The 16,144-nt window shown below is 39.2% G+C and overlaps 1 protein-coding gene across 1 annotated transcript in view; it reads right to left on the bottom strand.

Moving 5' to 3' along the window:
- HSF5 (heat shock transcription factor 5) overlaps positions 1-16,144 on the bottom strand; it is a 51,094-nt gene that overhangs the window by 12,721 nt on the left and 22,229 nt on the right. Inside the window, exons 4-5 of the mRNA XM_036879756.2 lie at positions 12,080-12,601; positions 10,106-10,283 (exon numbers count right to left, since the gene is read on the bottom strand). Coding sequence (XP_036735651.2) covers positions 10,106-10,283; positions 12,080-12,601 — 700 coding nt within the window. The remainder of the gene's footprint in view (positions 1-10,105; positions 10,284-12,079; positions 12,602-16,144) is intronic.

The following is a 16,144-nucleotide window of genomic DNA, read 5'->3' as shown; positions in this document are numbered from 1 at the left end:
ATCTGTGGAGTATAAGAACAAAGAAAAAAAACTGAAGGAACAAAACGGCAGCAGATACACAGAACCTAAGAATGGACTAACAGTTACTAAAGGGAAAGGAACTGGGGAGGATGGGTGGAAAGGTAGGGATAAGGGGAAAAAAAGGGGGGGCATTACTATTAGCAGACATAATGTGAGTGTGGGGGTACAGGGAGGGCTGTACAACACAGAGAAGACAAGTAGTGATTCTACAGCATCTTACTATGCTGATGGACAGTGACTGTAATGGGGTATGTGGGGGGGGGACTTGGTGATGGGGGGAGTCTAGTAAACATAATGTTCCTCATGTAACTGTAGATTAATGATACCAAAAAAAAAATGATTTCCCTCATTTGTGGAGTATAACAATGAAGCAAAACCGAAGGAACAAAACAGCAGCAAACTCACAGACTCCAAGAAAGAACTAGTGGTTACCAAAGGGGAGAGGTGGGGGAGGGCGTGTGGAGAGGGGGGGAGAAGGGGACTGAGGGGTATTATGATTGGTACATGTGGTGTCGGGGGCCTCAGGGGGAAGACAGTATAGCACAGAGAAAGCAAATAGTGACTCTGTGGCACCTTACTACACTGATAGACAGTGACTGCAATGGGGTATGGTGGGGGGACTCGATAATATGGGTGAATGTAGCAACCACATTGTTTTTCATGTGAAACCTTCATAAGAGTGTATATCAATAATACCTTAATATAAATAAATAAATAAACCGAAAGAACAAAACAGCAGCAGACTCACAGACTCCAAGAAGGTACTAGTGGTTACCAAAGGGGAGGGGTGGGGGAGAGCAGGTGGGGAAGGAGGGAGAAGGGGATTGAGGGGCATTATGATTGGCACACATGGTGTAGTGGGGTCACAGGGAAGACAGTGTAGCACAGAGAAGACAAGTAGTGACTCTGTGGCATCTTACTACACTGATGGACAGTAACTGCAATGGGGTATGTGGGGGACTTGATAATAGGGGTGAATGTAGTAACCACAATGTTTTTCATGTGAAATCTTTATAACAGTGTATATCAATGATACCTTAAAAAAAAGTTAATTAGAGAGGGCGGAGCCAACATGGCGGCGTGAGTAGGACAGTGGGAATCTCCTCCCAAAAACATATATACTTTTGAAAATACAACAAACACAACTAGCCCTAAAAGAGAGACCAGAAGACGCAGGACAGTGGCCAGACTGCAGCTACACCAGCGAGAACCCAGCGCCTCGCGAAGGGGGTAAGATACAAGCCCCGGCCCTGCGGGACGCGAGCGCCCCTCCCCCCAGCTCCCGGCGGGAGAACAATAGGCAGAGCGGGAGGGAGACGGAGCCCAGGACTGCCGAACACCCAGCCCCAGCCATCCGGGCCAGAGCGCAGACACAGTATATGCCCAGGGGGCCCTGGATACTGGGAGAACAGGGGGTAGACCTCAGAGCGGGTGCTGAAGCTGATGCCCCTGTGACAAAGAAAAGCGGGGGCTTTTTTGAAAGTCTTAAAGGGACAGGGACTTAACAGCTTGACGGAAACAACCCAGGTTACAGTACAGCAGCTGGAAATTACAGGGAAAACCGGGTGCACTAACCCCCTGGGCAACAGCTCTGAGACCCCTCACGGAGGCAAACAGTCAAGCAGCCCCCCCATCCATCACCCCACCGGGCGCTGCGAAAGCAGAGAAGCAGCCTGAGACAAATTCCGCCCACAGAAAGGGAAATTTCTCCCTTCCGGCCAGGCAAGACACAAAGACCCACTCTACACGCAATTACCCAACACAAGCCACTAGGGGTCGCAGTTGCCCCAGTAAAGAAAGGCCAGTAGTAAGTGAAAATTTTGGCCCTCCCAGCTGACAGTCAATAGCACCTGTCAACATGAAAAGGCAAAAAAATATGATTCAGACAAGACTAACCCAGACAGCTTCGGCATCTGCTACATCTTCCCCTGAGAAGGAATCTGGGGAGATAGATTTAGCCAGTCTACCTGAAAAAGAATTCAAAACAAAAGTCATAACCATGCTGATGGACTTGCAGAGAAATATGCAAGAACTAAGGAAGGAGAATTCAGAAATAAAACAAGCTCTGGAAGGACTTCAAAACAGAATGGACGAGATGCAAGAGACCATTAATGGACTAGAAAACAGAGAACAGGAACGCAGAGAAGCTGATGCAGAGAGAGATAAAAGGATCTCCAGGAATGAAAGAATTTTAAGAGAGCTGAGTGATCAATATAAAAGAAATAATTTAAGAATCATAGGCATTCCAGAAGAAGTAGAGAGAGAAAAGGGGATAGAAAATGTCTTTGAAGAAATAATTGCTGAAAATTTCCCCAAACTAGGGGAAGAAATGGCCTCTCAGACCACAGAGGTACACAGAACTCCCATGACAAGGGATCCAAGGAGGGCAACACCAAGACACATAATAATTAAAATGGCAAAGATCAAAGACAAGGACAAAGTATTACAAGCAGCCAGAGAGAAAAAAAAGGTTACCTACAAAGGAAAACCCATCAGGCTATCATCAGACTTCTCAACAGAAACCCTACAGGCCAGAAGAGAATGGCATGATATACTTAATGCAATGAAACAGAAGGGCCTCGAACCAAGACTACTGTATCCAGCACGAATATCATTTAAATATGAAGGAGGGATTAAACAATTCCCAGACAAGCAAAAGTTGAGGGAATTTGCCTCCCACAAACCACCTCTACAGGGCATCCTACAGGGACTGCTCTAGATGGGAGCACTCCTAAAAAGAGCACACAACAAAACACCCAACATATGAAGAAGGGAGGAGGAGGAATAAGAAGGGAGAGAAATAAAGAATCATCAGATTGTGTTTATAATAGCTCAACAAGCGAGTTAAGTTAGACAGTAAGACAGTAAAGAAGCTAACCCTAAACCTTTGGTAACCACAAACTTAAAGCCTGCAATGGCAATAAATTCATACCTTTCAATAATCACCCTAAATGTAAATGGACTGAATGCACCAATCAAAAGACACAGAGTAATAGAATGGATAAAAAAGCAAGATCCATCCATATGCTGCTTACAAGAGACTCACCTCAAACCCAAAGACGCGCACAGACTTAAAGTCAAGGGATGGAAAAAGATATTTCAAGCAAACAACAGAGAGAAGAAAGCAGGTGTTGCAATTCTGGTATCAGACAAAACAGACTTCAAAATAAAGAAAGTAAAAAAAGACAAAGAAGGACATTACATAATGATAAAGGGCTCAGTCCATCAAGAGGATATAACCATTATAAATATATATGCACCCAATACAGGAGCACCAACATACCTGAAACAAATATTAACAGAACTAAAGGAGGAAATAGAATGCAATGCATTCATTCTAGGAGACTTCAACACACCACTCACTCCAAAGGACAGATCCACCAGACAGAAAATAAGTAAGGACACAGAGGCACTGAACAACACACTAGAACAGATGGACCTAATAGACATCTACAGAACTCTACATCCAAAAGCAACAGGATACACATTCTTCTCAAGTGCACATGGAACATTCTCCAGAATAGACCACATACTAGGACACAAAAAGAGCCTCAGTAAATTCCAAAAGATTGAAATCCTACCAACCAACTTTTCAGACCACAAAGGCATTAAACTAGAAATAAACTGTTCAAAGAAAGCAAAAAGGCTCACAAACACATGGAGGCTAAACAACACGCTCCTAAATAATCAATGGATCAATGACCAAATCAAAATGGAGATCCAGCAATATATGGAAACAAATGACAACAACAACACTAAGCCCCAACTTCTGTGGGACGCAGCAAAAGCAGTCTTAAGAGGAAAGTATATAGCACTCCAAGCATATTTAAAAAAGGAAGAGCAATCCCAAATGAACGGTCTAATGTCACAACTATCAAAATTGGAAAAAGAAGAACAAATGAGGCCTAAGGTCAGCAGAAGGAGGGACATAATAAAGATCAGAGAAGAAATAAATAAAATTGAGAAGAATAAAACAATAGCAAAAATCAATGAAACCAAGAGCTGGTTCTTCGAGAAAATAAACAAAATAGATAAGCCTCTAGCCAGACTTATTAAGAGGAAAAGAGAGTCAACACAAATCAACAGTATCAGAAATGAGAAAGGAAAAATCACAACAGATCCCGCAGAAATACAAAGAATTATTAGAGACTACTATGAAAACCTATATGCTAACAAGCTGGGAAACCTAGGAGAAATGGACAACTTCCTAGAAAAATACAACCTTCCAAGACTGACCCAAAAAGAAACAGAAAATCTAAACAGACCAATTACCAGCAACGAAATTGAAGCGGTAATCAAAAAACTACCAAAGAACAAAACCCCCGGGCCAGATGTATTTACCTCGGAATTTTATCAGACATACAGGGAAGACATAATACCCATTCTCCTTAAAGTTTTCCAAGAAATAGAAGAGGAGGGGATACTCCCAAACTCATTCTATGAAGCTAACATCACCCTAATACCAAAACCAGGCAAAGACACCACCAAAAAAGAAAACTATAGACCAATATCCCTGATGAACGTAGACGCAAAAATACTCAACAAAATTTTAGCAAACCGAATTCAAAAATACATCAAAACCATCGTACACCATGACCAAGTGGGATTCATCCCAGGGATGCAAGGATGGCACAACATTCGAAAGTCCATCAATATCATCCACCACATCAACAAAAAGAAAGACAAAAACCACATGATCATCTCCATAGATGCTGAAAAAGCATTTGACAAAGTTCAACATCCATTCATGATAAAAACTCTCAGCAAAATGGGAATAGAGGGCAAGTACCTCAACATAATAAAGGCCATCTATGAAAAACCCACAGCCAACATTATATTGAATAGCGAGAAGCTGAAAGCATTTCCGCTGAGATCGGGAACTAGACAGGGATGCCCACTCTCCCCACTGTTATTTAACATTGTACTAGAGGTCCTAGCCACGGCAATCAGACAAAACAAAAAAATACAAGGAATCCAGATTGGCAAAGAAGAAGTCAAACTGTCACTATTTGCAGATGACATGATACTGTACATAAAAAACCCTAAAGACTCCACCCCAGAACTACTAGAACTGATATCGGAATACAGCAAAGTTGCAGGATACAAAATCAACACACAGAAATCTGTGGCTTTCCTATATACCAACAATGAACCAACAGAAAGAGAAATCAGGAAAACAACTCCATTCACAATTGCATCAAAAAAAATAAAATACCTAGGAATAAACCTAACCAAAGAAGTGAAAGACTTATATTCTGAAAACTACAAGTCACTCTTAAAAGAAATTAAAGGGGACACTAACAGATGGAAACGCATCCCATGCTCATGGCTAGGAAGAATTAATATCGTCAAAATGGCCATCCTGCCCAAAGCAATATACAGATTTGATGCAATCCCTATGAAACTACCAGCAACATTCTTCAATGAACTGGATCAAATAATTCAAAAATTCATATGGAACCACCAAAGACCCCGAATAGCCAAAGCAATCCTGAGAAAGAAGAATAAAGTAGGGGGGATCTCACTCCCCAACTTCAAGCTCTATTATAAAGCCATAGTAATCAAGACAATTTGGTACTGGCACAAGAACAGAGCCACAGACCAATGGAACAGACTAGAGAATCCAGACATTAACTCAGACATATATGGTCAATTAATATTTGATAAAGGAGCCATGGACATACAATGGCGAAATGACAGTCTCTTCAACAGATGGTGCTGGCAAAACTGGACAGCTACATGTAGGAGAATGAAACTGGACCATCGTCTAACCCCATATACAAAAGTAAACTCAAAATGGATCAAAGACCTGAATGTAAGTCATGAAACCATTAAACTCTTGGAAGAAAACATAGGCACAAACCTCTTAGACATAAACATGAGTGACCTCTTCTTGAACATATCTCCCCGGGCAAGGAAAACAACAGCAAAAATGAACAAGTGGGACTATATTAAGCTGAAAAGCTTCTGTACAGCAAAAGACACCATCAATAGAACAAAAAGAAACCCTACAGTATGGGAGAATATCTTTGAAAATGACACATCCGATAAAGGCTTGACGTCCAGAATATATAAAGAGCTCACACGCCTCAACAAACAAAAAACAAATAACCCAATTAAAAAATGGGCAAAGGAACTGAACAGACGGTTCTCCAAAAAAGAAATACAGATGGCCAACAGACACATGAAAAGATGCTCCACATCGCTAATTATCAGAGAAATGCAAATTAAAACTACAATGAGGTATCACCTCACACCAGTAAGGATGGCTGCCATCCAAAAGACAAACAACAACAAATGTTGGCGAGGCTGTGGAGAAAGGGGAACCCTCCTACACTGCTGGTGGGAATGTAAACTTGTTCAACCATTGTGGAAAGCAGTATGGAGGTACATCAAAATGCTCAAAACAGACTTACCATTTGACCCAGGAATTGCACTCCTAGGAATTTACCCTAAGAATGCAGCAATCAAGTATGAGAAAGATCAGTGCACCCCTATGTTTATCGCAGCACTATTTACAATAGCCAAGAATTGGAAGCAACCTAAATGTCCATCGATAGATGAATGGATAAAGAAGATGTGGTACATATACACAATGGAATACTACTCAGCCATAAGAAAAGGGCAAATCCAACCATTTGCAGCAACATGGATGGAGCTGGAGGGTATTTTGCTCAGTGAAACAAGCCAAGCAGAGAAAGAGAAATACCAAATGATTTCACTCATCTGTGGAATATAAGAACAAAGGAAAAACTGAAGGAACAAAACAGCAGCAGAATCACAGAACTCAAGAATGGACTAACAGGTACCAAAGGGAAAGGGACTGGGGAGGATGGGTGGGTAGGGAGGGATAAGGGGGGGAGAAGTAGGGGGGTATTAAGATTAGCATCCATAGCGGGGTGGGAGAAAGGGGAGGGCTGTACAACACAGAGAAGACAAGTAGTGATTCTACAACAGGTTGCTACGCTGATGGACAGTGACTGTAAAGGAGTATATAGGGGGGACCTGGTATAGGGGAGAGCCTAGTAAACAAAGTATTCGTAAGTATTCGTCATGTAAGTGTAGATTAATGATTAAAAAAAAAAAAAATGCAGTTCCTATGTGGTGACCTCTAATGAGTTCTACACAATAATATAAAGGACATATAAAAGTGTAGGCAAAGGGTCTGTTTGTGTTTATACAGAGGATCAAAGCCTAATTTGGCTACCCCGAAAATGAACTAAGAAACGATATGAAAGAGAACTTCCAACATCAGCACTCTCGGGAAGACTCATGCCAGAAGATGATCATCAAAAAACCCCAACAAAGATCCACGCACTGCTACAGCTGTAGATGCACTCATCCCACCAGCTCCTGGACTAGCCATGGGAATGAAGGAGATATCTAAGCTGGCCTGTGCATACAGTAAAACAACAAATTTGACTGGATCTATACTGTTGGAACTCAACCAAGAATTAGGAGAAGTGCAAATTGTAGCGCTCCAAAATCTTACAACTACAGACTATTTACTGTTAAAAGAACATATGGGATGTGAACAGTGCCCAGGAATGGGTTGTTTTAATTTGTCTGATTTTTCTCAAACTATTCAAATTCAGTTAGATAATAACCATCATATCATTGATAAGTTTTCACAAATGCCTAGGGTGCCTAACTGGTTTTCTTGGTTTCACTGGAGATGGCTGGTAATTACAGGTATGCTTTGGTTATGTAACTATACTCCTATTATGTTAATGTGTGTGCGCAATTTAAGTAGTAGCTTAAAATATATACATGCTGAAGTTACTCTACAAGAAGATATGTCAAAGAAATAATCAATCTTCCCATGTTTTCTCCCGCCTGCTACTTCTATAGCTTTTCTTCTTCCTTCCTAATTACAACGAATTCTTAAATAGAATTCGTGCCTCATATCAAATTTACCGAGTATCATAACTCCTCCAAGTGGTAAAGATACCTCAAGACAAATGCTGGGCATAGAAGCCACAGGGCATAAATATGCAAAGAAATAAAAAGCTAACCATTTCAAACAATAAGGCTTCTCTCTCACTTACCAACTTAACATTTCCCTGTGTGGCCCCGGAAGATGACTGGTTAGCCAGAGACGGGTAAGATTCCTCAAGGGAGGAACAACCTAAGACAGGCACAGTCGCTGGGGGGTCATCAGGTGAGAAATTGGGGATCAACAGAGGTGAGGCTTAGAACCTCACCCCCCCTGTTCTGAGAGAAATCTTCTGCATACGTGGATGTTTTATTGCCCTTGTCTAGCTTGGATTAACACATAGTCTACAGGCACACACCTGATCATCTACATTTGCTCTTACAAGACTAAACTATGTTTTCTACCTTTATCTTGTATCTACCTACCACTTCAGCATCTTATTAAAAATAATAAAGAGAGAAATGTGGTATCCACATATAAATCAAGTATAAAAATCAAATGTGTATTCATATTTGAACTGACTGTTTATAGTTCATAATGCATGAGCAAAACCAAAAGTTTCTGTGATGACTGCCCTTGTACTGTTCACCATGTAACTTATTCACTATGTAAGAATTTGTTCTCCATGTAAGAACTTGTTCGTTATGCTTCAGAAGATTGGAGACTGACGAAAATTAGGCTTGGGGTGGATTAATGATTGTGCATTGAGCATTGACTCCCCTATACAGAATTTTATTGTTGTTAACAACCATTTGATCAATAAAAATGAGAGATGCCCTAACAACAACAACCAAGAAAAAGTACACACTTCCAATTGTAAAATAAATAAGCAACCGGGATGTAATGTATAGCATAAGGAATATAGTCAAAATATTGTAACAACTTGGTATGGTGATAGCTGGTACTTAGAATTATCATGTATATAAATGTTGAATCACTGTGTTGTACACCTGAAACTAATGTAATGTAATACTGTGTGTCAACTACCCTTCAATAAAAAATAATTATCTAAAAAAAAAAAAAAAGTTAATTACCCTCTCTCCACCCCTAAGTTTCCCAATATTTAAAATGGTGACAATACCACTTTCATCAAGTTCGTTGTGTGAAGTAGGTATTAATTCCTGTCCTTTTCCAAATTTCCTTCAAAGTCTATGCCATTGTTTTAAATATCTTCAGTGGTAAAATATCTTCATCTTTGATCATGAATTGGATCATAAACTGAAATAAAAGTGACTATGCATGCTAAGTTTAATGAATGAGTGATCAAGATAGCTTTTAGGCTAGAAGGTATTTTTGCAGTAAGAACCCTATGCATCTGAGCGACATCTTGATCATATTACTATTAGTGTACTTTTTAGAGAAATTCTCACAGAAGTTCTCAACATTTTCAAATTTTATAGTTGTTAAAATGACTGTTTGATATGACTGATTAATTCTACCTGAATTGCATGCCTCTGACATGCATATAATTTGAGAATATTAAAGTTGCCTCCTGGAGACTTTGATGGCTTATTTTTGGCTCATATAAGAAGAATATTTTATTAGATGTCACTGGTTTCTTAAGATATTTTAATTTTGTTCAAACTTCCCTAGAAAGTCTAGAACCAACTGTGTGTGCCTAAAACAATCACTAATCCTGGGCTCCTAAAAACCACAAGGAAATTCTATTGATACAGTCATATCTTACTTTCAGATATGCAGCAAATTATTAGTTCCTGTCCTTTTCTTTGATGCCCATCTAATTTTTGCTGCCACAATTAAAGTGCATTCCCTCTTGTCCTATATTCTATTATTAAGAGAACAAGTACATCTATAATTACTAAGTCTTTGGCATCTGAAGTAGTTATTAAATCACCCATTATCCTTCCTTCTCCAAGTTAACTCAACTTACTTTGCTTTTACTTAAGTTCTATTTTTTTGAAAGCTCAAATTCTAACATGTACTATTAGGAAAATAGCATTTACATACTTTTACTTACATACCATTTACGAGGATAATTAAGAAAAAATAGAATTATGAAAAACAGCAATGTAATAATTATAATACAATTATGAATAATATGAAGACCCAGAAAAGCTGTTGTTCATATGTTAATTCTATCTATACCATGGTTCTACTTTTAGCATTTCAGAGCACAATAATCCTTACCAGGAGACTTTCCGTACTGTGAGTTGCTTCTTAGCTCTCTGTATCTGGCTGGAGTGGATAAACCTGTGTCTTTACTAGACTTGTTAGCAGGCTCCATTTCTGAAATAAGGAATCCCATCTGTTCTGATGGCAAGATATTCTCAGGTGGATTTCTTTGGCATTTTATACTTGCATCCACCTAAAATATTAAACCCTCTCATTATTCTGAATTTCCCCCAAATATATACTGAAAGTTAAGGTATTTTATCAGACAAATTCTACTATAGAAACATGATCCAACAAACACACTTAAAAAAGGCTTTTCATCTTTATCAATGATACCACCTTTGATTTTGTTGAGCAAATCTGAATATTCAGTAGTAAGATGTGTATTTCCCCATACATAAATCACTGAAATGTATATGGAGCTAAAGCATTTACTTATGATCAGAGGAAGATTTATTATTGATGATGTCTTTTTTTTTGTAAAATACACACACACAAAAATGTACAATTGGTTAAGACCATTATCTTCTTCCACTCAAGCATCCCTTCCCTCAGATTTCCCCTCTTGTTGGTTATATTGGAATGTCTATAGGACTAGAAATTCTGTTGGATGATGCCATTGGGGCTATGAACACTTTCTGTTAAATCTGTATTCTTTGTCTCAAAGAGATTCTCAAAATTGCATAAGCTTCAGTGCTATAAAATCTAGATCTGCCGTGCTTATGAGATAATGAGTTTCTTTCCTGGTCTTCCTAAGTTTTCTTTGGAAGTCAAATCCCTTCATCAAGGTGACCAACTTCTGAAGTATTCTATTTCCTTATGAATTCATTTGAAAATAAAGCTATGTAATGAAATAAAATAAAGCTAGAAGTTAAAAACATAGCTTTCAAAAGCTGTGATGTTCAAATATATTTTTTAAAGAGAAAATAAGTATGTGAGTTCAATCTCAGGATATGAAATGTAATATTTCTGATGTGACTACAAGGGAACAAAGAAAAGACAAGTTTTATTTTCTTTTCACAGGCACATTTGAAACATAATGGACCTATCTTTGATCTACTGAATTTATGATGTTTTAACACATAATATACTGGCTCTCAACAATTGGGCTCAAAAAAACCAATGAATTGACAGAAACCTTAAGACATCTGGATCTAAACTTAGAGCTAAAAAATAATTTGTTAAAAACACACAACTGCCAAAAAGTTACCTTGGAAATCTCTAACAATGAAGATATTTTCAGTCCCATTAAAGAAAAAAATCAAAAATAAAAAAATATCAGGCTAAGATCAAGAAATAAACTTAAAGGTAGGAAAAATGCTTATTAAGTTAATTCACAAAAGGTGATTTTAATTTGGGTGTACTTTCATTTAGAATCGAAGTTTACTCATTTTCTGGTCATAAGCTAGCAGCAATTAAGGAATTAGCCTCTATCTTGAATATAAGTCTCTCACACTAGAGTCAGGATTCTGCTCTAAGAATGCAGATACCATTAAGGGACTTCAAACACAGTATGCTCACAAGTCAAATTAGAACTCAATAATGTTGAAGAAAGTATGAAAAGACCTCCAATAATCTTCTTACCTCTGTGCTACAAATGGCTAGCTAAGTCCTGATATTATTTGTCCTCTAAACCATCAGTAGTGGAATTTAATCAGCCAGGCACACATGGTCCATCCAAATTAAGACAGGAAGCAAAACTCAAGGGATGCTTTTAACATAAAATGAAGTTTAATACCACAATGCTCAATCAGGCCGCCGCTTTAGAGGTTGACTTCGGACCATAACATAGTGAGAGGATGCCTGGGGGTTAAGATTACTTCTTTCTGAATCTTTTGTACAGAACCACCAGGACATGATCCTTCTGGAAAGTGTAACAAATTGGCATTTAACCTAAATAAAATCTGGACAAACTCTTCATTAGAACAGTCTTTAGCAAGAAGCACTGGGTACTCTGAACCTTATTAGGATTTCTCTTTGCCTCCTTACCTGGTGTGTGCTGAAAGGCAGCCCTTCCTGTACAAACACTACTGAAGATGGAGATGGACTATGACTTGGCTGCTCCTTCGGTGTGATGTGAGCTTCTTGGATGGCTGCGGATTCCTGCACTGTAGTATTTTCAACAGGCTGAGCTGTGTGGATGGCATAGGTGTACTCAGGCGACTCGGGTAGAGAGCAGGTAACTGCTTGTTCTATTCCGACCATGAAAGATGTAATATCTGAACCTACAGAAGTAAGTGGCTCCAGCTGGCTAGCATCACTTGTGGAAGATGAATTGCTGTTGTTTAAATTAGCTAGGATATGTTGGCCTCTGTTAGACTGAGATGTTGGGCACTGACTCTCAACAGGCTCCACCTTTACCATCTCCAGGTTCGGGGAGGAATGAAATTCATCTACTATCTGAAAAACAGCCTCTAGATTTACTTCTGTCTTATTATTTTCATCAGTAGCACTGCAAGGCCAATTAGAAGGCAGAAATTCAACTGGATAGGAGGATTGCATTGGAGGATTCTGTGAAAAGAAAATAAGACTGTTTGTATAGAAAATCAAATATGAGATTAAGGGCAAAAGCAACAACACTGAGGCTGATGAACGCCAAATATACACAGGCTGATCCTTCAGTGACTCTCACTAAGAAAACCTGAATACCAATCAACTTTTAGCAATGGTAGCTTCAATTCTGTTGTTAACATTTACTTAGCAACTAATATATGTCAACAGCTATACTAAATTTAAAACTGTATTAGGCCAATAATTCTTGGGGTTAAATATACAAAATCAGAAAGCTGTAGTACCCAAATACCAATTTGCTGATAAAATGTCTATATACCAAATTATTCCATAAAGGCTGACAAACACATCATTTATTTCTGTCATATACTGTTTTAGGAATAGGAAATTTCAAACACAGGATGCTCACAAGTCCACCAATGCTTCTATAGATTCAGGGGAAGATACTGATATTCTGTTCCAAATGATCTGGGGAAAAATAGATGGCATATTGAATGTCATTTGATTTCTAAGACTGTTTATTTTTAATAATAAAGCAATAGATTAAAAATATCTGTCACTTTTAGATTTATACCTTTAAGATGTATTCTCTTATACATGGTACTTTGCACAGAGCAGGCATTCAATTACATGTTTGGTGATAAATTATCTCAAGTTATGAAAACAAAATGCCAAAGAGTTATGATTAAACAAAACATGTAATGAGTTGGTATTGCTAAATGCAGAGCTCTGCACAGTAGGCATTCAATAAATGTTTGTTGTTCATCTCAGATTATAAACACAAAATACAGAAGAGTTATGATTAAATAAAACATGTAGTAAGTTGATGCTGCCACACTACAAAGACTGTGTCAGTGAAGGACACTGATACCAAATAATATAAATGTAAATGATTTAAGCATTGAACTACTTTGCTATATCCATTAGCACCATTTATTGAGTTCTTACCATGTGCCAAGCACATGCAAAGCACTTTATATACATTATTTCATTTAATCCTCACAAGAGGTCTATATGTGATAACCTCTACTTCCAAATGATAAAACGAAAGTTCAGAGAAACTTCGTGATTTACCCAAAGTCATAATGAAATCACTGACAGAGCTGTTTCAAACCTAGGTTTGACTGACTGAAGAGCTCTTGTTCAGAACCATTACAAAATACTGACCATTCATACACACTCTCACCAATATCTACAGTCCAACTAAACCAACTGCATGTGTTTTCAGAATGACATCTGAAAATTTTTCCTTTTTCCATTTAAAAATTTTATGTCTATTTATTTCTATTTTCCTATCATGAACATGTATTGTCTTTGTAGTAAGAAAGGTTTTTAAAGATGTTTTAAACCAGTCATTCAAAACAGTAACATAATCAAGACAGAAACACTGTCAGAGCATCTCTAGTGTGATCCAGGGAGGAGATCCAGTTTGGATCCCCAAACAAAAGCATCTAATTTGTGGGATAGATGGGACTCTCTAGAGAAGAGGAATAGACTGGACTATCATGCTTGATGATATATGCCATTAAAGATGTCCAACTAAGACCCCTTGAACTGATTCTATATTTTTCTAACAACAATATGGTTATAAATCAACTTCCCATGTAGATTTTCTCAAAAGAAAAACAAATGTTCTTTTGAGTACTGGAATGCCACTAGTACAAAATTCTCTTAAAAATGAAAGCCCTTTCTACTAGCTAATATCAAAGGCAAACATATAATCCCAATCTTTAAACAAATATAACATAAAAACACAAAGGATGTTTTTATGTATTAATAAAAGTATTACTCTTACTTAGGATAAGTATTAATTTTATCTTAGAAATAACAGTATAAAACATTTAAGCCAAAGCAATTATATCCTAATAAATAAGAAGAAGATAACTGAAGTACAGTTTACAACATGGGGGCTGAAAGGGGACCCATACTTAAATTTCTCATTTTTGAAATCATTTTTCCTTTCTCATTAAAAAAATGTAATTAGGTGGGGCGGAAGATGGCGGCGTGAGTAGAGCAGCGGAAATCTCCTCCCAAAACAACATATATCTATGAAAATATAACAAAGACAACCCTTCCTAGAATAAAGACCAGAGGACACAGGACAATATCCAGACCACATCCACACCTGAGAGAACCCAGCGCCTCGCGAAGGGGGTAAGATACAAGCCCCGGCCCCGCGGGAGCCGAGCGCCCCTCCCCCCAGCTCCCGGCGGGAGAAGAGCAGGCAGAGCGGGAGGGAGACTGAGCCCAGGGCTGCCGAACACCCAGCCCCAGCCATCCGGGCCAGAGTGCAGGGCCCTCGATACTGGGAAAACAGGGCAGCAAGAACAGTGAGCAGGCACTGGAGGCTGGGCGACAGAGGACATAAGAAAAGCGCGCGACCATTTTTTTTTTGCTTTTTTGCTGCTTTGTTTTGGCGAGCGCTTTTTGGAAGTCTTAAAGGGACAGGGACCCCAATATTAGGGAAACAGGGCAGAAAGACCGGTGAGCAGAGGCCTGAGGCTGGCACCGGAGAATAAAGAAAAACGAACGACCACCTTTTTTTTTTTAATTAAAAATTTTTTTTTTTTTAATTAAAAAAATTTTTTTTCTTGTTTTTTTTTGTGGTCGTTGTTTTGTTTTGGCGGGTGCTTTTTGGAAGTCTTAAAGGGGCAGGGCGGGCCACTTAATCCAGAGGTAGGGAATCCGGGATCTCTGGGCACCCTAACCCCTGGGCTGCAGGGAGCAGGGAGGCCCCTTACGGAGATAAATAGCCTCCCAGCAGCTCCTGCTCCAACGCGACTCCACCATTTTGGAGTAGCTGCCCGAGCCAGGCCACGCCCACAGCAACAGCGGAGATTAACTCCACAGCAGCCGGGCAGGAAGCAGAAACCCTGTCTGCGCGCAGCTGCGCAGCACAAGCCACTAGAGGCCGCTGTTCTCCCAGGAGAGGAGGGCCACAAACCAACAAGAAAGGAAGTCCTTCCAGCCGTCACTCGTCCCAGTTCTGCAGACTATTCCTATCACCATGAAAAGGCAAAGCTACAGGCAGACAAAGATCACAGAGACAACACCAGAGAAGGAGACAGACCTAACCAGTCTTCCTGAAAAAGAATTCAAAATAAGAATCATAAACATGCTGACAGAGATGCAGAGAAATACGCAAGAGAAATGGGATGAAGTCCGGAAGGAGATCACAGATGCCAGAAAGGAGATCGCAGAAATGAAACAAACTCTGGAAGGGTTTATAAGCAGAATGGATAGAATGCAAGAGGCCATTGATGGAATTGAAATCAGAGAACAGGAACGCATGGAAGCTGACATAGAGAGAGACAAAAGGATCTCCAGGAATGAAACAATATTAAGAGAACTGTGTGACCAATCTAAAAGGAGCAATATCCGTATTATAGGGGTCCCAGAAGAAGAAGAGAGAGGCAAAGAGATGGAAAGTATCTTAGAAGAAATAATTGCTGAAAACTTCCCCACACTGGGGGAGGAAGTAATCAAACAGACCACGGAAATACACAGAACCCCCAACAGAAAGGATCCAAGAAGGGCAACACC

The sequence above is a fragment of the Manis pentadactyla genome, chromosome 4, assembly GCF_030020395.1.
Source record: "Manis pentadactyla isolate mManPen7 chromosome 4, mManPen7.hap1, whole genome shotgun sequence".
Taxonomy (NCBI): domain Eukaryota; kingdom Metazoa; phylum Chordata; class Mammalia; order Pholidota; family Manidae; genus Manis; species Manis pentadactyla.
The sequence above is the reverse complement of the archived record's forward strand: the minus strand, read 5'-3'. Positions and strand labels throughout refer to the sequence as shown.